This window comes from Sycon ciliatum, chromosome 1 (assembly GCF_964019385.1).
Source record: "Sycon ciliatum chromosome 1, ocSycCili1.1, whole genome shotgun sequence".
Taxonomy (NCBI): Eukaryota; Metazoa; Porifera; class Calcarea; order Leucosolenida; family Sycettidae; genus Sycon; species Sycon ciliatum.
Genome location: NC_088643.1, coordinates 62340078 through 62365716, shown reverse-complemented (window position 1 = coordinate 62365716; position 25639 = coordinate 62340078). Strand labels below are relative to the sequence as shown.

The following is a 25639-nucleotide window of genomic DNA, read 5'->3' as shown; positions in this document are numbered from 1 at the left end:
ACCTTGGCGGTTGCCGAGGCGAACATTCGTATCTGATAACATTTGCCTCTGGCTTTGTCCGTATTGGTTTCGTCAAGAGTACATAGAGTACTCTTGGTTTCGTTTGTGCTCCTTTCATCCTACTACGTAGTTTTAGGGTAGGGTTTATCGGGTGTTAGCGGCCGTCGTGAGTTCCCTTCGGGAACGGATACGATAATTTACTTTTTTTATTTACTTTTTACGTAGTTTTAAGTCCGCTATTGGACGGTCGCGCTCCACCTCTGCGTTGCACTTTCTCTTTACTTTATTTCCTTCGACTTGATGATGCAAACTTAAGATTGAAAACCACGTACAGTGTAGTCTAGACTAGAAACCGACTATTGTACTTCCCGCGCGTAGCGCTAGCGGATATCCGCCGGCCCAGATATCTTTATAACTTTTAACGTTATTCAAGCGTTTCATCAGTAACTGTTTCAGTCCGGGAGTCGTGAAACCTTTCAGTTTCAATTTCATTTCATTCATTCAGACTATATTTGAAGGATTCTCCAAAAATAAATGGATAGTACTCGTAGAAAGGAAAAGGACATACGGATACGAGTTAAGAGTAACTCTCCATCACTGTAACCAAGAGCACATAACCCCCCGGGGGTTATGTACTCTTGCTGTAACCAGATACTCAGAATGTGCAACAACTAGGCACAAAACTGACAGAGTACTGAGACATTCGACGTCCAAGGCTACCAAAATTTAAAAAAGTATTTTCAAAACGAAAAGTTTTAATTGGGGGGGGGGGGGGGGTTGAAGGAGTTTCGTTTCGAAAATAATAATTATTATTGAATGCAGATGGAGAATGCCCAGTTACTTCGGGTTGTCAAAAATTGACATCACTATTTTATTGGAATTCGTTTTACCAGAAGAAAAGGTAGGTGGGTGGGCCATACTGGGTACTGAAAAATACTAAAACTTTACGTTTTGCAAAAACTATTGGTAACCCCGGACGGCCCCTAACTGCTATGAGTGACTGTACACACTCTCTTTCGGCTACATGCAGCTTCGTCATGGTATTAGATAAACATTGTTATGTTGAAACCTGTTGCTACTAACCTGCAACCGTGGATGGTCGTGGTAAGGTCACTGTTTCCAAACACAGGGAAAACCAGAGCAGAATCTGCAAACTCCTTCTTAGACGAGCGAACGTCGTACCAGGGTATCCAATCCATCCCAGAAATCAATGATATGACACTCACAGCATACACAGCTCCACAGGCAACAAGAAAGAACAAGACTGGCGTGGATTATTTCTCTTTCTGTTCAAAAGAGGACTGATAGGAGTAAACTCATAAGTATCAGTATTGTATGCCAACATCACACTGTGCTAGGGTGGGCCTATCAAGCTGAAACTATAATCTCTAGGAGCAGAAAAAGATCATGTCTAGTATCTACAGGAGAGAGAGAGAGAGAGAGAGAGAGAGAGAGAGAGAGAGAGAGAGAGAGAGAGAGAGAGAGAGAGAGAGAGAGAGAGAGAGAGAGAGAGAGAGACATGGACAGAGACAGACAGAGGTAGAGTCTGTATTCATAAAATATGACTGTTTGCAGTGGAGAAAAGTGTACAAGCGGTACAACGCCTTCAGGTAAAGAAAGTGTGCATGTGACTGTGTAACCTCCAAAGAAACGAGACAGATAAATACATTGTTATTAGTTATGGCATGAACTCGGGTTTACTCATCACTGACAAACGAAACAAAACATACAGGCGGTGTGTGTGAGGGGGGGGGGGGGGGAGATTGGATAGGAGAGCTTGTTTGTCTTGGGCATAGAACTGATAGCCAGTAGCGCACAAGGGAATGTGTGCACTGCAACATAAAGAAAGAAGAATGGTCACACCCACTGGAAAATGAGAACCTAGATACATGGAGAATGTGCACTGCCAACAATATCTTGGCCGTGCCACTACAAGCATCAGGCCTCTGTAAGAGGCAACAGCAGATAAAGCCGTCAATTAAAAGATCATAGCAGCGGCGATGGGAACGAAGGTAACGACAGTAGCGGCAATAGCAGTACTACATGTAGAAATAGTAGCGGCGGCAGCAGCAGTGGCAGCAGCAGCATCAAAGCGCCAATGAAAAGCCTTGGCGGGCGAGTAATGTCGAAAATAGAGCAAAAGCAAACGGGTACGGTTTGCTGACACAATCGTAAGACCATTGGTGGCTGGACGTGCAATGTAGCAAGCAGTGAGATTACAGGGCTGTGGAACCGTCACTGTTGCCAATTGGTTTAATGTGTTTCTGGCGACGGCGAGCTAACTCGGATGACACTACTGCGTCCAGTTCTTTCTTCTCCGGCGGCCCACTGATTGCCAAGAATGTGTTCTCGACAGCACGCTATCCAAAGCAAACAGCAAAAAAAGAGGGTGGTCCAAACTTAAATTTATCAATGGATAAAACAGGTGGAATCCCCGTAATTTGAACGAGGCTCGTGGCGTAAAACACACCACTTACAAGCCACGGGGTATATTCAATTATAAAGCCAGTCTCAATTTCCCTTATCTTACTCTTTTCTTTCTATCTTTTTCTTTTCCTTCCCTTGTCATGTAATCACTGTCGCTCCCATACAAATACCGTCATAAAATATAAAAGTAGAAAGGAAAAGGACATATGGAAACGAGTTAAGAGTAACTCTCCACCACTTTAACTAGATACTATATACAGTCAGAAAGTGCAACAACTAGGCACAAAACTGACAATCGACATTCTTTGTTCCGTTGGGACTGTAGCTTTTGCTCGTTTTCGTTGCGCTTACCTTCCCCTCTTTGGTCTTTCCATAACCTTGAACCTTCCAAGTTGGAAGGCTGTCGGTTAGCGCTACGGAGATGTGTTGAAGCTAGGTGTCAGGACGTCGAATGTCTCAGTACTCTGTCAGTTTTGTGCCTAGTTGTTGCACTTTCTGACTGTATATAGAATCTAGTTAAAGTGGTGGAGAGTTACTCTTAACTCGTTTCCATATGTCCTTTTCCTTTCTACTTTTATTATTGGCTCAATACCCGAGTTATAAAATATAAAACACAAGTTTTTCTCATCTTTTTCGATTTCTTGGTTTTCACTGGCTTCCGCACGTTCATTCACATTCTTCATCATCTGTGAGAACTAGACCTGGTCTAGTGAGAAGGCATTCTACTGCCTGTTATTCTGGTGAAATAAAATAAAGTAACAACAACAACAATCTTCAACTCTGGGGAAAATGTGGTTTTTGATTTCGGCAGTACACGGCCTTAGCTGCCGGGTGCAATGAAGGCAGCGTGACATGCAGCTGGCCCATAGAAAAGAGATCACAAGTGCATGCTCTTGGGCACAGACTTTGGTAGTACATGGGCGTAACGAAGTTCTTATAACATTCTTTCTGGCATTTATGATTAGCACTTACCTTCACGCCAAAATTACGAACTTGAAGCTTCTCATTGGGAAGAGAGTCAAGTGCTTTGATCCACGGATGCAAGAGGATCATTTCTGCAGTAGGCCGCTGATTGGGGTTGACGTGCAACATTTGCCGCACCAAGTCCTGTCAGATACACACGCGCACACGTTCGCACACACATGCGCACCCACCCACATGCATGCGTGCACACACATGCGCACCCACCCACATGCATGCGTGCACACACATGCGCACCCACCCACATGCATGCGTGCACACACATGCGCACCCACCCACATGCATGCGTGCACACACAGACATACACACTGTATCGTACTGTGCTTGTTCACTGCCGGCAACTGGTCGCGTGAATTTCCCTTCGAGTTTGGAGAGAGATTAAGAAAGAATTTTGGAAAGATGGCTTAATAGGATAGCGAGTTGCTCATGCATATACACGTGCGCATGAGCACAGGCAAACCCTTTATCAACCTTGCCAACGTGTGCCCATGTTCCATTTCACAAATCCACTTATTACGTATGATTTGCCAGTACCCTAATCCTAGAAAAGTCACAATGCACGGGGCATTTCAGTCTCAGCCATCTCCCCACCGGCACCTGGACACTATCCTCACTTCAGTTTACACATGCAGCAAATTACAAATCAGTTCCATGGCCATGTGCGATATGTGCTCGCAGTACACAGTGCCCTACTTGCGTGTACAAAAGCGAATGTGGTCATACGCAAAGCCGATGTACTGGGCAGAAATCGAGAGGTCGTATTTGCTCGCATAAAAGCACGTGCGTGTAGTATGGATATGTGTCGGTACTGTTTGCATGGACACTCACTGCCAGACTTGCCACACTTGGGAGAACAATGATTCTGGCATCATCATCAATTGTACTTGAAGTAGGACATACCGATGTCAATGTGTCAACTGGTGAATTTTGCAATGAATTGACCATGCTAGCAGAAATTGAGTCATTGTTCTCAATAGCATGTGCTTAAATGCAGACGTGGGCTTATACTAGTACTCGGATTTAACATGTTCTTTTGTGCGCGGAAGCATGCTACTTAACCCTTTCCGTGTTGGCCCCTTTTACTCCAGCAAAACTGCCTTCCCAGCGCAATGACTCTCCTGGTGTTTTTTCCCCGCACACAGGTACACAGGTTTGAACGAATTTTTCTCTCAATTCAGTTTATCTTGATGGATTTTCATCACCCTGGGCTTGTTAGAAAGATCATGTCCAAGCGAATCCATCCTGGTAGCCCTCAACTCAATATGCACAGCGGTGCAACTTCTACGTCCTCTTGAAGCTACCTCACGATGCGGCATGCCTCGGAAAGGCACAGGAACTCGATCTCACATCCTTTTTCAGTTTCTTGCTCCAGGTCAGCCGATTTTCACGATTCAAACTGCGCTGCAAAGCTGAGATCCACGTGCTTCCGTTGGTGTCCATTACGCATGCACTGTGCCAAAGGGAAATCCCCTGGCACGCAACAGAAAACTGCGAACGCATGAACAAAAAAATTCACGATCACCAAGTGCCGTGAATTTTGTGTTCACACCGTCGCCGCCCCGTCAATCTTTCCCCTATCGCAAAGAACTTTATATCGCTGGAAAGCCAAGCTCAACACCTTTCCAACGGTGTATCAATTGTCGCGATAGACTTATTTTTGACGAAGTTACGAAAATTCGTACACTGATCTATGCACTGCGATGTACTGCGCAAATCTCATGACGTCTATACATGTAGACGTCATTAGTCGTTTGGCGTACAGTGCGCATGACGTCTATAGACGTCATTAGCACCGAAAGGGTTAAGAAAGCAAGCGAAGGCAAATAGGCATACTCATCTAAGAGGCGGCACAGCATTACCTTGGCCATCTCGGAAATAGCATCCCAGTTGCCGGCAGCCATTTGAATAGTGCCCTCGGTGATTCGCGAGAGGATCTGCGCTGGTGAGTCCGTGTCAGCTGTTGCAAATGGTGTCTCCCTACAACCAGGCGAGACATCAAGAAAAGGAGGAATACAAAATTACATCTGCCCTGACTACATACGCGAATAGCTATAGTGATTTTGCAGAGCAGTTGTGCTGCCCAAGCACATTCACTGCATAGCACTGTGCAGTTTTTAACAAGATAATTCAGACTTCTATTTCAACAAATTGAGCACTGTGCTTCACTTTTCACTTGTCTCTGCACCTATCTTATCCTGTGTGATTGGTATCAATCTGCAAATCACTGAGAGTACCCTTTGCATGCGCGTTGGCAGTCCCAATGCCTTCTGATGCATATCCGACTTGGAAAGTCCACCAACAATGTTCAACAAGTCCCTATCCAGCTCAGATCGGTTCCTGGAGCGCAATGCAAAGAAGCGACTGCAGGTGCGCGGCTCTTGAAGGTGCGACTCGAGCTTTCTATGAATTTTGACAAATTCGAAGAAAACTGGCGCTTCGTCTACGTTTGTAGAACTTCTCATTTTGAAGTTGAAGTCGATATTCTCATTTTGAAAGTACAAAAGAATATTGGAGAGAAGGAGTAGAGGATAGCCAATAGCTTCCGATGGATCTCAGTCAACACCAGCACAGGAAACATCACATCAGCTTGGACAATGTGATGTAAGCGGCAGCTGGTGGCTGGATGTACGTGTTTACATAAGCTATGCATGTGTTGCAGGGTGTTCTGTTCATTGCAGTCGTGTGTTGCAGGGTGTTCTGTTCATTGCAGTCGTGTGTTGCTAGTCATGGTGATGTTAGAGTAGAGGTGGATCGCAAAACAGCTACATGCATGCATGTGATACAGGATAAATTTGTCCCCATGACAAAACAAACAAGAATAATTCTTCAGAACATTGCCAGTGGCAACTAGCTATTCACCTAATCACTAAGAGGCCATCACTGTTGAGATTGGCAACATATACGTGCTTTGATAAAAGTTTTTTTTTTGTATGAAGATCCCTCCCTGGGCCTGGAGTTGCCCACACAATGCCATAGGAAATCAGCATCTTGCTACAGGCAGCCACTACTCACTACTCACCCAGCCAGCATAGTGTAGAGAAGGACGCCTAAGCTCCAGATATCTGCAGCCGCATCGTAGCCCTGCTTCTTCAGCACTTCGGGTGCAACGAAATTGGCTGTGTAGCAGGGCGTCATCAGCAAACCGTTCTCTGCGCGCAGCTGCTTGGCGAAACCGAAGTCAGCAATACGCAGCGATGATGGATTGCAACTCTCATCTGCGTACAGAATGTTGCTTGGTTTCAGGTCACGGTGCACAACCTAGACATCACAGTCCATTGCCACACAGAGACAAACAGCACAAGCAATCAAAATCTTCATCCAGATCCCATGCACTACAATTCTACAAATCATGATGCCCTTGCATAAAGAGTTGCACTGCAAAATCGCCCTCAAGTCTGCACGACAGGTGAAAGCAAGTGGCCGTCATCAGCACTGCAAGCACCGCCCAACGTCAACATAACTGATGTAGCACCACTCACCCCTTGCTTGTGAAGTGTGCACACGGTGTTGGCTAACGTTCGCATCACCATGCAAGCCTCTCGCTCTGTGAAGTGCTTTTGCTTGACGATGCGATCCAGCAGCTCACCACCTTTCATGAGCTCTGTGACCAGAAACACGTGCTGACCATCATCATAGACCTGTAGATTTTAAAACCACACGCGCGCGCGCACACACACACAAGAAACAGCATGATGTACTAGTAGCATTGTCGCCGATGGTAGCTGATCTAACAATTGGCACAAAGGAGAATGTGGACAAGACGAGGAGATGCATGCACTGCAGGCTAGCCATTCTGAAAACAGCAGCAACTATATCACCAGAACAGGACATGTAGTGGGAAGATTGGGAGCGAGGAAATCAGCAAAAGAATACACTGCATGATGTCATGCTAAGCGGCACAGCATCAGCATGAAAAAAGCGCAGTAGTGAAGAGGAGGCCAGGGGCCAGTCCCTACACTCCAGCTTACATCTCGAACTTGGATGATGTTAGGATGGTTACCGTGACGCAAGAGGATCTGCCAGACACAAACAGAACGAAAGAGAGAAAACGGGATTAAACTAAACCCAGATGCAAAATCACGCCGCATGCACAGTCGAAAGGGCGCCATACAGCCGCACATGCACATGCACACACACACACACCCATCTATGCACCCATGCAGACATCCACACAGCAAGATACACGGCATAAGGCACAACAGTCAAGGAGTACAATACATTCTTCACCCCCCCCCCCCCCCTCTCTCTCTCTTTCTGTCTTTCTCTTCCCAAAGATACGGAGGAGAAGAAGCAGAGATCCAATGATGTGACCCAGACCACTGAGAAGACCTACCTCGATTTCTTCCTCTGGGTTACGCTTAATCTTATCAATAATCTGCAAGATGAAAGACATAGACAGGCAACAGCAGAAAGATGGATTGGCCTACACTGAAGGCACCCAACTGCTACAGTCAGCACGTTACATACAAGTACAGTCGACCTACCCTTATAACGATAACCCCTATAACGATATTACCCTTATAACGATATTTTTCTGTCAAACCAAATCAGTCCATTGACTTTTGTATACAATGCCTTACCTCTATAACAATATTGCTATAACGATATTACCCCTATAACAATATAAAATGGGCTGACCAATCGACATTTTCCATTTTATAACAATATCCAGCAGGGAATATGTACAGTCCACTGTCAAGGTAGGGTAAGCTTCACTTGATAAGTCGCTGGAACATGACGAAATGCAATGGGGGCACCAGTGAGCACCTTGCTGTGCACATAATGTGCATGTACATATGTTTTTGACGCTATGAAGAGTGTAAAAAATGAACTAAATTCATGCATTATGACGTATGTGTATGAATGAACCAGTTTCCCTTATAACAATATTTCATGGTCGGACGCAAATATCGTTATAAGGGTAGGTCGACTGTACATAGTGCAGTGCTGCCAAATATTTTTCGCCCAAAATCGGACACCCTTCACCGCCAAGGCTGGCCACATGGTGCGAATTTTTCTCCTCAGAATTTTTTTCCAGAGAATTCAAAATATCGCCCAAAATACCATGAAAATTCGCTTTGTTGCCATAGTAACCAATATGGCACCCCGAAGTTGTCATGAATTTTGTAATGCACAGTGTAGTCTATTGCCATCCAGGCATTTTACTTTAGCGCTAGCCCTTTTAAAAGCACATGTACAGTGATTTGTGCCTTTAGTTGCGCTGAAAAGTGAAAATACAGGACTGCTGCATAGGGAAGTACTGATCCCTGACATTTTGGCTGCTTTTCGGACGTTTCCTTTTTCGGACCGGTTTTCGGAAGAGCCTTCAAAAATCGGACACTGCCCGAAAACTCGGACGGTTTGGCAGCACTGATAGTGCCCCCCTTCCCTCACTCTCATGATATTGAAATATAATGCATGCCTTGTGACTGTCCCTCTCCCTATCTCCCTAGCGTGTTGTCTGCATGCAGCAGTATTCTTATTCTCCGCATGTAGGTGTTAGCATCCGGCGTGCACGCGCGCCGTGACATGTTTTGTATCACTTGTATGAACCCGCCACATACATGGCTAGTGGTGGGAGTGCGCCTCGGTTGTCCCGAGTGTACGCGTGTTTTTTGGCGCGTTGGCTTTGCTAGTTCCAGCGGCCGTAGCTCTGGCCTGTTGGTTTTTTTTCGTTTGGAGCTTGCCGTGACAGGATGGTCACTTGGTTCTTCCACCAATTTTACTAATTAATGTATTCTAACTTCTCCTACACCTAAGTGCGTGACGGCGTGGGGAACCGGAGTAGGGGAATTAGTTTACAATACCAAGAAGACTCGGGAAAGCATACTTCAAATACATGTACATCCGAGCAATGTTCGAACATTTCAACGAAATGCCACACTCATCGAACATTGTTTTAACATTTCTTTAATTCATGTGGGTGCTGTACCCTTGCAAGTCTATGGAAAGACAGAAGGACACTGTATTATGGCGGAGAAGAAAACAAAAGATAACCTCAGCACAATGAAGCTGACATGCATGCATGCACACGCACGCACACACCAAAGCTGACATACCTTCACGGCACACACTTCTCCAGTGACCTTGCTAACGCATTTTCGGCATTGTGAGTAGGAACCTTCGCCGAGAGATTCCTAGAGATCACACAGAAAGAATCCACAATTGTTGAACAGTGTCTATAGCCCATCCACTGTGCACTGCAACATTTCTAAAACATGAGATTTCGTGACCAGTCAAACATGGACTGAGACAAAAACAATGGCAACCTGAAGATAGTCTGGCAACCTGAAGATAGTCTGGCAACATCTACTCCGGTAAGCGTCTGTAAACTAGCTGGGAGGGGAACAAGAACTGTTTTCATTGTTCGATGCTCTCTGTTGCAGCTGAGTTTAGCCCAATAATCTACAGTCATGTAGAATTGCACTCCAGGAAAAGCAGCAAGAATGGTAAACAACACTGGAGCACACCTGCTACCTTAGGACAACAGAAATCCAAAAACTGAAACACACACACACACACACGCGCGTGCTGGCGCAAGCAAGATGGGAGAGAGAACTATGTCGAAAAAGAGGTAGCTTACTGAAAGGACATTGTACTTGGTTTCAATCCGCTGCGCATAGTTGGACGAGGAGAGTGATGGTGGTGCTGCTGCTGCTACACCGGATTCCTTCTCCGCTTCCTGAAAGCAGATAAGCAAGGCGACAGAGCAAACAAGAGTTAGTCCAGCTAATGACATGACCTCAAACACTGCTGCTCCGTTAAACCAACCTTCACCAAGTCAGTGGCAACAAAGCTGAACCCTCTGAAGATCTTCTGCGTATTCGCACTCTCCGGTACTGCAGGAGAATCTGCACGACCAAGAAAGGTGCGAAGACAGGGGGAATTAGACACGTACGGCACACATGAAGACAGGTTTCCACCGTGAATCAGTGCATGTACAAACAAAACGAAACATACTCAATGCCAGTGACTATCTATACATTGCCCTGATGCCCGCTAACAATCTACACGCCTGACACTACACAAGTGCACTCATCCACAGCCACATGACGTGCACACAGAGATATGTGTGGGGCACTGCATGGGTGCACACAACAGCACGCATGTGCAGTAGTTGAAAAAATACAAAACATTGTGTGTGCGTGCAGATACACACACACACACACACACACACACACACACACACACACACACACACACACACACACACACACACATATACCTCGGGGTGTTCTGTTGGTGAATTCCGGGTCGAAGTAAAACGTGAACTCCTTGTGTACTGCTGGCTTGAAGGGAGGATCAACTTCACGACCATACAGTCTCTGCATCAGAGAGAGAGAGAGAGAGAGAGAGAGAGAGAGAGAGAGAGAGAGAGAGAGAGAGAGAGAGAGAGAGAGAGAGAGAGAGAGAGAGAGAGAGAGAGAGAGAGAGAGAGAGAGAGAGAGAGAGAGAGAGAGAGAGAGAGAGAGAGAGAGAGAGAGAGAGAGAGAGAGAGACACACACAGAGAGAGAAAAATCGCTAAGATATAATAGCGTACCAATGATGTACACAGAATATTATAGCAGTCGGAGGTGCTCAGTACCAGCTGTTGCCACGCCAATTTCATTGTAAATTACTGATCTGAAACACATGAGACACAGGCTATGCCATAGATGATCATCTAGGTTGCGTGTATTAGCAGTGCAGTTGTAGTATCCCTGCCTGGCTAATACGGAAGTAATACGGAAGCAATACGGAACGACCTTATGTATATTAATTTTAGTGTATCTCCGCATATAAGCGTACGGCGTCTGCTGCATAAAAGCAGCTGCGCTTTTTCTGTTTTGATTAGATTAGATTAGATTAGATAGCAATGAAAGCTAACTCGAAGAAGAAGGATTCAACCTCTAGGTGAGCACCGGAGAGAAAGTTATTTATTTTTGTCGCTTCTTCTTTCACTAATAATTATATCTCAGGTGTGTACCTGAAAGTAGAATAAAAGTAATTCTTGTTGATTTCACCGCGCCTACCACTCGGCTACCCATTAGTACACAGTCTTTCCAGCCGGTTTCTACTTACATCCCAGTCAATAACTCTGAAGAATGCATGAGCCTTGATATTCTTGATGCCATCTGGGCCATAACCTGTTAGAAGACAAGAAACCACACACGTTTAATCTCAGCAGGAGAAGGCAATGTCCCCATTGCAATGCACTCTATCTGCAAAACAACTCTGCATCGCCTCACTCCAACACGATGAGTTTGCGGTCCTGCAATAAGCAATGAGTCCACAATACATGTACAGTGAATGAAAGTGTGATGTACTAGTACAGGTGGAATCCTGATAATTCAAACCTCGAAATGCCAGGAAAAAACTTCTAATTAGCCGGACATTCTAATTATCCAAACATGAACCCACAACACAATGTGTATATCAAAATGCTCTCATGGTCACGCAGAGTTGCGCTATGGACCTTAGACACAGATTTCACGGATACTGAACTGACCGGCACAGCCTGCTCATGCAAACTGAACTGACCAGTACAGTGTACAGTGAACTTCGAATTACACTTTGCTAACTTCGAATTATCAGCACAAATCCCACACATTTTCTATTAAAGTGGAATCCGTGGAACTTCGAATTAACCGGACATGTTTGGTTCGAGGTTCGAATTATCAGAAAAGATTATGTGGGAATCGTATTGACAGAAATCGGTCCTGGAAAAACTTCTAATTAAGCGGTATGTTCGAATTAACCCTTTATGTACCGCGCCTATCTCGAACCGTAAAAATATTTACGGTTCGGCGCGCCGCACTTGAACGCGCCGTTCGGCAGCGTCCTTTCTCTGATTGACTCGCGATTTTTTGCAGTGGACAGCTGAGATCCCACTGAAAAGTTTGATGTATGATATGGGTAGGTCGCCATTTGAAAGTATGGAGACCGATCGCGGCGAAAAGTGCGCTTCGCAAATGCAGCGCTCTGCGATATATTTTGCCAATTTCGATCGTGTTTTCGTTCCGTCACGCTGCTGCTAATAGAGATATAGCCTTCTCCAGCTAATGTCGACATCCTCTAGTCGTGGTAGACACCTGGAGAGAGCTGAAGCAGCGATATCTCCTCAGGATCTGAATCGAAACTGCCAATTTTCATCGCTGAAGCCATCACAGCATTCGCTCTCCAAGTAGCAGCGAGAGGGAGGGCAGCGATGGCATAAAATCACCACGGCAGGCGGAGGTCATCCCCTAGTAACTATTTCTTGTCTTCTCAATCACCAATCCTCGCTCGACGTGAGTAGATCAGCAAAAACTGCATATCTCAAATCTGAAATAATTGCAATAATTTGAATATTTGACGCAATTGTTCGCGTCTGGTAATTAGACGATACATCCGTTTTCCGCCCCTTCTGTTGCTGTTCATGCATGCAACTAGTGCCTGTGGTATCCTGTTGTCACTGTGCGTCCCAATGGCCGTCCCTGATACGTCTATACTTTATTTCAAATGTAGCGATCTCAATTGTCAGAGTTACGCACAATTGGCTCGTAATTGGGTATTCCGTGTATGCCCTTTACTATTAGTTGCATGCTGGATTACAGTATACTGACAAATGGACCCATTCATTACTATACATTCAGAAAAACATAACTTGCACATACAAAATGCGTCTAGATTTTATCCTATAGGTCCATCATTGACGAGGAGTACCCTACGCATACATTAGATGCGCGGTACATAAAGGGTTAATCCATATTCGAATTATCAGGATTCCACCTGCACTCTAATTTCAGAAATTTTAGGCATGAAACAGATGCACCGGAAGTACCCAACACAAAAGTACACCGAAAATTTGTGAAATTACAGTGTTCTTTATGGGCAGGCTGCCCACTCCTACCGTTTGCACTCTTGCCAATAAACTGCAAACAGAAGCAAACATCAAGTATTGGGAAGGCAACTCTGCCATAGACTGACCTAATCGATTGACAGGGTTTCTTTTGAAGAGCAAGCGAAGGAGACTCTGTGCTTCCGGGCTAAGGAACTGGGGCATGGCTAGCTTGGCTCTGCGGAAGCATATGCAGACACACAGTTACATCAATAAAGCTTATACAAGAGCTTCCGCAAGTCACCACAAACAGGTAAACAACGAGCAAACCAGCTTTAAAGGGGAAGTATACCCTAAAATCAAATTTTCACCAGTTGTAGTCTTCGGGGTGCTGAGTCGAATGGTCTTGGTCCGAGGAAGCTGAGACGCTCCCTTCCTCCTTTCTTCCCAATCGAACTCGTGCACTTCCACCGAAACTGGGTGACTGCGCCCTACTAGATAGGGATTTGTATGGAAAAAAGTCACTAAAAACGCCGTTTCGTTCTTATAAAAGCGCGGATGACCGCGATTGTTCCATATGTTGTAGTCTTGTGGCCGCTGAGTCGACTGGTTTTGGTCCGAAAAGGCTGCGACGCAGCGTTCGGCCCTTATTCCCAATCGAACACGGTTGAGTGAGCGGTCACGTGCTCATGTGTACACCAGTCGCCTGGTCACCGTGCCTGCAGAGTACAATTTTCACATCAAGATTCAACTCAAAGGTTCAAAGCAGGGAGTCGTAAGAGACTTTTACGACTCCCTGGTTCAAAGGTTCACCTCGAGTGACATAAACGGGCCCAAACAGGCTGTAAATGAGCACGTGACCGCTTACTCAACCGTGTTCGATTGGGAATAAAGGCCGAATGCTGCATCGCAGCCTTTTCGGACCAAAACCAGTCGACTCAGCGGCCAAAAGACTACAACATATGGACCAATCGCGGTCATCCGCGCTTTTATAAGAACGAAACGGCGTTTTTAGTGACTTTTTCTATGCAAATCCCTATCTAGTAGGGCGCAGTCACCCAGTTTCGGTGGAAGTGCGCGAGTTCGATTGGGAATAAAGGAGGAAGGGAGCGTCTCAGCTTCCTCGGACCAAGACCATTCGACTCAGCACCCCGAAGACTACAACTGGTGAAAATTTGATTTTAGGGTATACTTCCCCTTTAACCTTAAGGGCATGACATGTGCATACCGACACGTGCACATAGTCATCTAATAGTCCCGCAAGCACAAGTGAATTGCACTACTCACTTGAGAATCATGGTCATCGTTGCCTTCCGGTTTTCTCCCTGGAATGGCAAGGCACCGGTAAGCATCTCAAACTACAAAACAGCCACATAGACGTGAACAGAAACAGAATACATATTTAGAGGAAGGGTGCAGAATGCTTGCAATTCGAAGAACACATTGCCAAACGACACAGGCTCGAGCTCTGTCAGAAAGAATTTTCGGGTTTTCCTGCTTCTTCAAGCACTGTTTATCACAGCACGTGCTTCAGCGTTCAGACCTTTGAAGACTGCTTGGCATCACCAGAATCATTATCCAAAATTCGCACATCATAGAATGTGAAAGCATACGGATATCAACATGAAAATGAAATATGCAGCCAATTGATGGACAGCGGACAGCACCCACCCACCCACCCACCCACACAGACAGACACACCCACCCACACACACATATGAGTACCCACTAACCATGAGTACACCATAAGACCACCAGTCAGCCGTTGCATCGTGACCCCTGCGGTTGACAACCTGGGTGCACGCAACACACACGCACGCACACACACGCACACACACACACAAAGACATCCAATGTCACATAGAGGAGAATGACATAGCACACGCAAATACAGTAAAGCCTGCCAAACCGTTGAAACGCTAGTACTTTCTTTAGGGGACCATCTGCCATGGGGATCACTCTGACAAGGTGACCAAACACATCATGCTCCTGAGGGTTGACTACTAGAGCCAGGACCAAAGGGCATTGCCCATCCAGTCAAATCATCCTGGATAAGGAGAATACTTGAACACACACAGGCCACAGGGGCATCAGAAGGTATTTGACATTGGTACGGCTATGAAGAGGTGGGTGCCCAGGGCCCTCCCCCGCGGAAATGTTTGGAAAATTGGGCCCAAATAACCCATACTTTATTGCTTCAAAAGCACAGGACCTGCCAAACTGGTTACAACGCCCCTGGGCCATATTTCAGCAGTCCACCTGCTCATCTGGACAAAAGACACGGCTTTCTGTGCACTATTGGGTGGTCGCAAACACCAGACTTGACTGCATAATGAGGATGACACAAAGCTTGCAATCAACAGACAGGCACTCCTAGCGGCATGTGCAGCAAGCCTTTACGGTGATGGCAATGAAAAATATGGCAAGAATTAGGCTCCGCCATACCTCAGGCGCCATGTACTCCACTGTACCGCAGAAGGAGAAAGTCTTCTGCTCGTCCTCAGCCTCCTTACTAAGTCCAAAGTCAGTCAGTTTTATGTGGCCTTCCGAGTCGAGCAAAACACTACAAAATACAAGCACCCGCACACACAGCCAGAATCAGTATACAGTATGGCGTGATGCGAACACATTCAGCAAAAGAACACCAGAAGCAAGCAGTGATGGAATGGAGTTCGGCAAAAGTGCTCTTTCCTGTGTTTAGCTGTGCTCTTTAGTCTTTACAGCGATTTACACCTGGAGATATGCGTGCGTGGACGTGTGTGTGCGCTGTGCATTGGGGCATTGAACACATGTGTTTCGCACTACACCGTGCATGGTGCCCCCCCCGGGCTACTCATGCTTCAAGCAAGATACTAATTGCAGTACTTGACGAGCTGGACCATGAAGTCGGGACAATGTGAGAGAAGAAACTATCTTGCGAGCTTGGTCCTGGCAAAGACACTGAATGTGCGCAGCATGCACACTATCACAAACAAGCAAAAACCAATGTTTTTAACCCTTTCAGTGCAAACGGGGTCAGAAAAATTCAAATTTTTCTGAGTTGAGCCGAACTCAAATTTTTCATAGCTCAGCTGTATATCCACGGATCTTTACAAACGATGGCTCTCTGGAAAGATATCATGGCCAGGCAGACAGCTGTGATAGTGTGAAGAGAAAATGCAGCGAAAATACTCTTCCTCGCGAGGGTGACTGAGTCCGTTTTCTGCATTTTCGTAGCATCTGCACTTTCTCACGCACGCGATCGATCGCAGTGCAGTCAACTAACTTTCAACACACGAAATTCGGACAAAGTTGGCCTGAAAGCCACTGAAATCTCGATGTTTTGATACCCAATACGCATGGGTTGCCACGAGAGGAATAGAGAAGCCCGCGATGCGCATACGTCATTTTTTCTACGCGCGACAATTGTTTGTCCGAGCGCGCGCGCTTCAGGCTTCGCCCTGGCGATATCTATCCTCACGGACACAAGATGTGATGAGTCGATAGCCAAGGTCTTCCTGAAGACGTAGAGTGGTCGTTTGTAACTCTCCTGTGTGTAGAAGTGGATATATGAATTTATGTTATTTGTACACACATACTCATTCTGGGCGACTAAAGTCGCCCGTGGCACTGAGAGGGTTAAAGGGGAAGTTATTATTAAAGACAAAAATTAAAATTTCACCAGTTGTAGTTTTCAGGGTGCTGAGTCGAATGGTCGTGGTCCGAGGAAGCTGAGACGCTCCATTCCTACTTGAATCCCAATCGAACTCGCGCACTTCCACCGAAACTGGGTGACTGCGCCCTACTAGATGGGGATTTGTATGCAAAATGTCACTAAAAGCGCCATTTCGTTCTTATAAAAGCATGGATGACCGCGATTGGCCCATATGTTGTAGTCTTTTGGACGCTGAGTCGATTGGTTTTGGTCCGAAAAGGCTGCGATGCAGCGTTCCTCCTTTATTCCCAATCGAACATGGTTGAACAAGCGGTCACGTGCTCCTGCGTACACCAGTCACCTGGTCACCGTGCCTGCAGGGTACAACTTACTAGCCTGTTTGACCTTTTTTGGGTGCAGTCCTGTCACTCGAGTTGAACTCGAGTTGAACCTTGGTGTGAAAGTTGTCGCCTGCTGGCGTGATGACCAGGTGATTTGGGCACCCAGGAGCACGTGACCGCTTGTCCAACCATGTTCGATTGGGAATAAAGGATGAACGCTGCATCGCAGCCTTTTCGGACCAAAACCAGTCGACTCAGCGTCCAAAAGACTACAACATATGGGCCAATCGCGGTCATCCGTGCTTTTAGAAGAACGAAATGGCGCTTTTAGTGACATTTTGCATACAAATCCCCATCTAGTAGGGCGCAGTCACCCAGTTTCGGTGGAAGTGCGCGAGTTCAATTGGGATTCAAGTAGGAAGGGAGCGTCTCAGCTTTCTCGGACCAAGACCATTCGACTCAGCACCCCGAAGACTACAACTGGTGAAATTTTAATTGTTGCCTTAACTTCCCCTTTAAGAAGAAAGGACCTTTCTTCTTATAAATTAATCCTTGACTCTCCACACCCGAGTCTAACTAAAGACCAATGTCCACAAGCCTAAACATACTTAAACCAATGTCCACCAGCCTAAACATACTGTCCACCAGCCTAAACATACTTCTCTGGTTTCAAGTCGCGGTAGATAACACCAAGCGAATGCAAGTGATCCAGCGCGAGAGCCAGCTCGGCCAGATAGTACTTGACATCTTCCTCAGTGAACATCACCTGCCAACAGCACATAGGAGAGACAGCCAGCAAAGCACATACATCGCCTACAGCGCCGACGCACACATTCTCCTAAACGCTCCACAGATGAACGACCAAGTCCGGGAGGACGACCGGGCGCCATACCACTCGCAGACATTCCTCTAGTCAAGCACTTCAAGTCTCGAACTGTGCAAGGAGGAAAGTCAGCTGGCTTTCGCCATGGCCAGGCTAAATCTACATACACCCCCCCCCCCCCCCACACATGTAACTCGGCAAAATCGCCGCTGTCACTGTCACTAGAAACAGCGGAGATAACGCTCATTGCAGGACGTACCTCCTTGGATAAACGAGTAAAAAGATCACCACCGCGTAAAAACTCTAGAATCATGTAGACCTTGCCCTTGGTTTGGAATGCTAGTGTGCACAAAGGAGAAACACAACAACAACAACAACAACAACAACAACAACAACAAAGTGAGAATAAATAATTCAAAAACAACAACCACAACACCAGCGGCAGCAGCAGCAACAAATAACAAGAAATAATTTATCAGCCAGTCTGGGCACAGGAATGCAATGGGTGGCACTCATCACTGCTGGATTGCAATGCATACCGACGCAGCAAAACATTCTTTGTCAATGCTCTCGCGCAAACAAAGGATAATGCTGCGACCCTATGGCCGTGGATATCAAACCCAAGCACACCCACACAAACCTACATCCATCGAGACCAGAAGACAGCCCAGAATCAGACTTTGCCAATGATGGCTAGGGTAACAGCCACAGTCCCAACAAACCCAATCCAACCCAGCACTGATGGTGACAGTGAGAAGGAGACAGCATGGATTCGCAAGATGTGACATTGTTTGCAGCTAGATAGAGTGTGTGATGTCTGGAGTGCGGGTGGTGTGTGTGAGGGGGGGGGGGGGGGGGTGTTGACTGCCATTCTACAGACTAGAGCGCTGCATCTGGAGTCTTCAAACCACATCTCACAACACCGCCTTACCATATTTCATGGACACAATGAACGGGTGCTGAATATCTGAAAGAATGTTTCGCTCCATCTTTGTGCGAACACGATCCCGAACTGTACACAATGAGAACACACAGCATGGATCACGGCTAATGTCAGCCTGGAAAGGCAAGTTTGAAGAAACGCTGGTCCATGCGCATTCCGGTATCGTTCAGTAGAATTGCAACAACAACCACAACAAATAGGTGAAAGTCTGCCCACAATACACACTGCAAATGCCATCTCATATACAAAGAAAATACAGGAGAGCGAGAGAGAGAGAGAGAGAGAGAGAGAGAGAGAGAGAGAGAGAGAGAGAGAGAGAGAGAGAGAGAGAGAGAGAGAGAGAGAGAGAGAGAGAGAGAGCGAGCGAGAGAGCGAGAGAGAGAGAGAGAGAGAGAGAGAGAGAGAGAGAGAGAGAGAGAGAGAGAGAGAGAGAGAGAGAGAGAGAGAGAGAAAGAGAGAGAGAAAAAGAGAGAATGCATCAGTGTAATAATATATAACTGCGCATGAGCAATACAAGAACACTCAAACAAATGGCTTGCCTTTCAGAGTGGCCTTTCGCAGCACTTTCATGGCATACAGTATACCAGCATCTGTACCGGTTTTCTTGCGGACCAAGAAAACCTGTGATAACAGAATTTGATTACATGGGAGCACAAAATAAAGAAGAAGAAAAAAAGTTCACTTCAATGTGCTGGGTTTGGTTGTGACATATATACATACAACGGTGATCAATAAGACCAAGAGTACAAAAAGCAGAGTGCGCAACCCGGCCAAGTTCACATGGCTGAACAGTACGACTCATGACCCCATACTAGAAGTTAACGTCAATAAGAAAAGTCCGCCCTGGGCCAAACGTGAGCTCTCTGGTTTACGTACTCTACATAAGATGCCCCCCCCCCCCCCACCATTTCTACATGGTTGTGGGTGCCCCGTGTTCTTAGGTAGGAGTAGGTAGGAGTCCAACAAAGAAATAGAAGAGAGTGTTCGCAATTTCTACCTGATCAGTAGGGCCCCATACCGAAAATTATCAGCAAGAGTAAACAAGCTCCCAAGAGTGTTCAACTCTGCAGATGGGGTCTCCGACGGCGAAAACTCACATCACGGGTCTCCGGTACGTTTCGTACTACGTAAAGCAAAGGATAGCGTGCGTGCAATCCGAATATCTGCCATGATCGTGTTGGCGAGTTGCATACGCGCAGTGAGTTTCTGTCAGAGAGTACTTTGGTTATTACTCCGCTGTTCGCTATTATAACGGGCTGGAAATGTACTACTAGAACACTACACCACGTGATGTGAGGTCTCGCCGTCGGCAAACCCCATAGAAAGGGTATCAGGAGTTGCACACTCTGGGGAGCTTCTATACACTTGATACCAGAGTGTCAGGAATATTAGCGAGAGTACGTGACCAAGAGTACGTGACCAAGAGTACGTGACCAAGAGCACGATGTTCAGGATAGCACCCTTTCTTCTAATAAAAATGCCTTCCAAACCTAGAAAATGGTGTACACGATCATTGAATGATTCATGAAGCGTACAGACTGAATAATCCACAGGAACTTTAAAAAATACAAATAATGTGCATCGTACGTACGACAATGTATCCGGAAGGAACTCAGCATACAAATGACCGATATCGAACATACCTTCCCGAAAGAGCCTTGACCCAAGACTTTGAGAAGCTCGAAATCGTCCGTCGTAACATGCTCTTCCTCCTCAGTTTCACGATCAGCAATCAGCTTTGCTACATCCAAATCACGTTCTTTCTCCTGGAAGGCATCGAGGGACAAATCAAAAAGCCATTATTTTCACAGCCAGCCAAGTACACTACTTCACTTCACACCAAACGGGTGTTCGAAGCTTTGCTTTCGGCGCTTGTTGTTCCTCACATGATTTTTTAACTTTTCATATCAGTAATGCAGCACATTCGAAATTCAAACAATCCCGAGACGACATTTAGCCTGCAAAAGAGTGCTAACTGCAGTGACAACACAACTACACGTGAGCTTACAATGGGTAAAACGTGATCCTCCTTGAATTCATCCAGCGCAGCAACGTGCTAAAGCCGTAAAGGAAAACAAAGACAACAGTTCACGTTTCAGAAATAGGAAGTCAAAATCATCGCAGAAACTGAAAGCAAGCTAATTGAAATAGGCTTCATCCGCACGGAACGAGGTAACAACGGAAACCAAATTCAAACCAAAGAATCCTGGCAACTGCTCCATTCTGACCCCCCAGTAGGAGGGTGATGAGAAATCAGACCTGAACATCATTGTTCGCAGGAATCCCCTTGATCAAATCACAGCAAACTAAAATATCTGGGTGAAAATCTTACGTGGCCGGCTGAGGCTGCTCCCACGACTTTGGAATCCACGCCCCATGGGTGAGTGTGGGCCAACGGCATGGTGGCAGAAAGACGCGGCGGGTTCTTCTCCTTCCCGTGGTGGTTCCTCTCAGAGACGGTTCATTCAAAAGTCAACTGCAAAGGTCAACAATACTATACAGCTTGGAAACAATAATTCCACACCAACACTTGATTTGCACTGGACTTTGTTTGGAATGAACGACAGGCACAAAAAATGAGAATAGTGCAGTGAGCTGATGAGAACGAGATCGAGCTGAGTCAGATATGCAGATCAACCGGTACCGCGGGATGACGATCGGATGAGTCGCGATCGGGATGACCCTGCCCACGCAAGTTAGGGCCAAGGGAATGCCAAGGCAAGTGCAACAAATGCCACGGAGTACTAAAAAAACAGGTTTTTAGTACTCCGTGGCATGCATGGCGCCCACACACATGCCACATGCACAGGCCAGGCCACACTCAGTAGATATCTAGACTACAGACTGTCTAGCAGATCAGCAGAGTCAACTCAGCCAGACCACTAAAAAAATTAATAGTAAAAACTAAAAACCGGTTTTTAGTACATTATGTTCGCAGATTGGATATGGAGCCTTTGAAAACTCTGCCAGAAGTCGATATTTGCCAGTGAACTCAATACATCCACGCAGATGATAAACCTACATTTTGGGTAAACCCCGGCCTTCATTATTATTTCATTATCCGTACGTAATCAAAGTCATATCATGGTTGTGAATGTGGCCAGTGAAAATCAGATCGATAAACTTAGCCCTGGGGTAATCGACAAGCGCAAAAAAACTATCCCTCCCTCTCGGTAGTTGTACAGATATTTTAGTCTTCCATAGCATTCCCATTTCGCTGATAGCATGTACTTTGAAGAACAAACCAGGCCTGAAAGCATGTTGATGGTCAGTCATTGGTCAGTGCCGGCACCAGGAAACTGTCATCAAATTAATATTGGTTTGCGATGATTCCCTGAACCACGGCAGCTTACAAGCACAAGGAACTGCAGTTGGGGGAAACGGAGAACCAACAAGCAAAATTGCCTCGGATCCAGACTGAAACTCAGACTCTGATAATAATTTAATTGTCGTCTTTCAGACAGCTAGTAGCACTAGTACAGTAATCCCTACTACTGGGTATGTGGGGAGGGGGTGAGGGGAGGTAAGGAGCATACCAGTACTAGTACTAGTATTGGAACGGGGAGGGCTGCTAAGTGTGCAGTTGAATACGCTGAAGTAGAGTTGCACAGTGCAGCAGTCCAGTGGAGAAAACATTCACACAAGAATATCCAATCTGTAAGATTCTGGACCAATAAATTGTTAATAAATATTTTAAACAAGATAGAAGTCGTAGACAAGTTAGTACACATTCAGTGAAGCTTCTGAATGAGGAGCAGCCGATGTTTTCCGAAACTAGGAAAGTCTCTTCCAACTGCACTGAGACAGTGCCAAGTTGACACTAGCAAATCGGCTGTTCGAGAACTTGTGTCTCAGCGTCTCCTTGCTGCTTTCGGCTTGGGGCGTTTCTTTGACGTATCCTCGTTTTGAGCTTTGTTGTAGAGATAGTAGATGACGACACCCAGCAGAAACAGGGGAGCTGCGGTATTGAACGTTGTGCCAAAGCTACCAGAGGAAAAGACGGAAGCTTGGTCCAACTCAACAAGCTCGATTTCAAACTTTAACGTAGCACTTGGAGGAATAGCCGGCGGGTGGCCCTTTTCACCGTAACCAAGGTGAGGAGGCACGGTTACCATTCTCTTCTCGCCAATGCACATGCCAACAACACCCTGGTCAAATCCTGCAATAGTCTTTCCATCTCCCAATTTGAAGGAGAACGGCGAGCGGCCTTTGGAACTGTCAAACACTTCACCGCTGGTGTGGGTGCCTGTGTAGTGGATGCCAACTTTGTCCCCTTTCGCTGCCAGCAAACTGCAAGACTCTGGCTTCTCCAGCACGTCTATCTTTAGCTCTCCACGTGGCTTTTTCGCAGCTTCAGCAAGAGCCACAATGCTAATCAGCAACACCGAGACACAAAACGACACCATCATGCGTTATGCAGAGCGTACTCAGTGGCAGTGATGAAGAGTGGTTATCCCTAGGTCCAGGAGTTTATTGGTCTCCACCTGTGATCTATTGCCAGACAATAATAATAATAATATTATGATCGCCTTTGTCCGGAAAACGGACTGCAACAACTCCGTGTTTCAGGTGGTGCTATGAGTGGCAGACCTATAGCACCAGCAGGAGCAGCAGTGCCTATCCTTGTTCTTCTGCAAGGTAACTGTTCTTCAATCGTAAAATAATTTGCAGACCTTCACTGTAGTGACTGTGCATGACACCTGTTGTCGTGTTGACGGTCGACCGGTCGGTCCTGATCCTAGATCCTACGAAGGTAAAATTTTACACATTTGAATTCAAATAATTATTAATTTTGCATGCTTGGTTTCTCGTGGACATGTGACGTAATAACAGACTTCTGGCAATGTCATGACGTCATGTCAACCCATCCATTTAAAAAAAAAGTAAAACCAAGAGTACATGAAAACGGGTTTCATGATCTTGGTAAAACTAACTTTAATACTTGAAATTCTGTCGGGACAGCAGTCACCATGGTCACAGCACCCATGCCATGGGCCATAGTCGAGTTGCACACTCTGATCTGGGGCCGGGGTTATGTACTCTTGATAAAAGAAAGGGCAACACTGCCAACACACCAGTCAGTGACCATGGTGACACCACCAAGAATCCATAGCACCATAAACAGTAATGGTGACCATAGGACCTAGGCAGTAACTGTTTACATGGTTTATGGACTCTTGAAAGACTTGATACATGTACATGTACCAAGAGAGGCAGAGTGCTTACTACTGTAGTAGACATGTTTATGGACTCTTGTTGATACATGTAACATTGTCTGCTGTTGCCTTTGACACGAGTTGGAACCAGGGAGTCGTATATACAGTATACTGGGTATATACGACTCCTTGGTTGGAACCACACATGACGTTGAGCATTAGTTTTGATTTACTAGTATAATACACCAGGGAGTTTACGACTCCCTGATATACACCGTCTGTACGAGTACATGAGAATGGGTTTATCCGTTTATCGACAAAGCTAATTGTGTGAAGCTACGCATGGAATGACGTGAACATCATTTTTTCATATTCATTACAGCAGGAGTACATTAGCAGCCAGCTTATTTACGGTACTCTTGATCAGAGTACAGTCTGTATCGGCTATAGCGTACCCTTTTGATTTCCGTGATTTTATCACTAAACCGATGCATCACTATACATGTATGCGATACGATCGATTTTTTTCTTTTTTCGATCGACACATGAAAGGCAAGGAAATAGCACTTCCAGCATGGCGTTTTGACAAATGAAATGAGCATGCTGCATAGTTGACAGCAGGGAGTCGTCAACTCCCTGGTTGACAGTGCCTGCATTTCCATAAAAAAATTCTGTTATGTACATGTACATGTATCACTATAAAAATAAGCAACGTGAAGTAAAAAATAGGGCCTTTGATATTATTGCTACATGTATTTTAAAGTTATCACAAAAGCCGATACTAATATAGTGTGTTATGCATGTTTTGATTCTTTGTTGTCATCATAATATCCGATATATCATTATTAAGCTGACCTTTCATACAAACTTCCAGTCAACTTGCCCATCATACTGGCAGCTTATACTGGGCATATCAACCTCATACCTCATACAAACCCCATATAGACCGCCACCATAGAAACAGGAAGAAGTTGACTGTCAGTTTGTATGAAGGTCAGCATAAGTATAATACATCCCACTAGTACGCTTGTACGTGAAATATAAACCATCATACAAACCTCGGCTTCGCCTCGGGGTTGTATGTCGGTTTATATTTCACGTACAAGCGTACTGTTGGGTTGTATTATATACTTATCATTACATCCGATAATATTGGTTATAGCAAGAGTACATAACCCCCCAGAGTGTGCAACTCCACTATGGCCAGTATGGGTGCTGTCCCGACAGAATTTCAAGTTGACGTCATTTTGATGATGCAATGCGCACTGTACACGGATTATCAGACGAATCCGGAACCTGTGGTTGACCGAAGCCGATCGATCCTGTACAAATTATTGCAAAGAAAAACGTGTGATGCGTTGACACCCGTACACATGTTGTAAATCACTGCTGCAAGGAGCATTGCGTCATAAATAATGACGTCAACTTGAAATTCTGTCGGGACAACAGGGTATGTGGGAGTTGCACACTCTGGGGGGTTATGTACTCTTGGTTATAGTGATATTTGTGAAAAGAATTCGGGTGGACACACCCA

At 45.7% G+C, this 25639-nt stretch overlaps 2 protein-coding genes across 2 annotated transcripts; both read right to left on the bottom strand.

The window, feature by feature from the left end:
* Positions 1 to 1265: 1265 nt before the first annotated feature.
* LOC135804768 (ribosomal protein S6 kinase 2 beta-like) lies at positions 1266 to 21555 on the bottom strand. Its single transcript, XM_065318724.1, has 23 exons — positions 21282 to 21555; positions 20958 to 21005; positions 20593 to 20715; positions 19489 to 19570; positions 18938 to 19018; positions 18266 to 18345; positions 17843 to 17949; positions 15654 to 15771; positions 14942 to 15001; positions 14496 to 14566; positions 13358 to 13446; positions 11471 to 11535; positions 10634 to 10733; positions 10180 to 10259; positions 9992 to 10090; positions 9468 to 9545; positions 7742 to 7783; positions 7377 to 7424; positions 6888 to 7046; positions 6428 to 6666; positions 5268 to 5385; positions 3400 to 3534; positions 1266 to 2360 (listed from the first exon to the last, which is right to left on the bottom strand). The coding sequence occupies exons 1-23, from the start codon at positions 21348 to 21350 to the stop codon at positions 2217 to 2219; spliced, it is 2235 nt and encodes a 744-aa protein (XP_065174796.1). The 5' UTR covers positions 21351 to 21555; the 3' UTR covers positions 1266 to 2216.
* A 1245-nt stretch (positions 21556 to 22800) lies between these two features.
* On the bottom strand, positions 22801 to 23355 carry LOC135806167 (FK506-binding protein 2-like). Its single transcript, XM_065320324.1, has one exon. It carries the CDS (start codon positions 23353 to 23355, stop codon positions 22801 to 22803), a length of 555 nt encoding a protein of 184 aa, XP_065176396.1.
* Positions 23356 to 25639: the final 2284 nt, after the last annotated feature.

What these genes read in the sequence shown, in the direction of transcription:
- LOC135806167 (XM_065320324.1), bottom strand. Translation starts at nt 23,355, where the DNA reads ATGGTGTCGTTTTGTGTCTCGGTGTTGCTGATTAGCATTGTGGCTCTT.
- LOC135804768 (XM_065318724.1), bottom strand. Translation starts at nt 21,350, where the DNA reads ATGCCGTTGGCCCACACTCACCCATGGGGCGTGGATTCCAAAGTCGTG. An exon ending in GAGCAGCCTCAGCCGGCCAC is followed by an intron (nt 21,006 to 21,281) that starts GTAAGATTTTCA and finishes TTACGGCTTTAG; the next exon opens with CACGTTGCTGCGCTGGATGA. An exon ending in GCGAAAGGCCACTCTGAAAG is followed by an intron (nt 19,019 to 19,488) that starts GCAAGCCATTTG and finishes CATTGTGTACAG; the next exon opens with TTCGGGATCGTGTTCGCACA.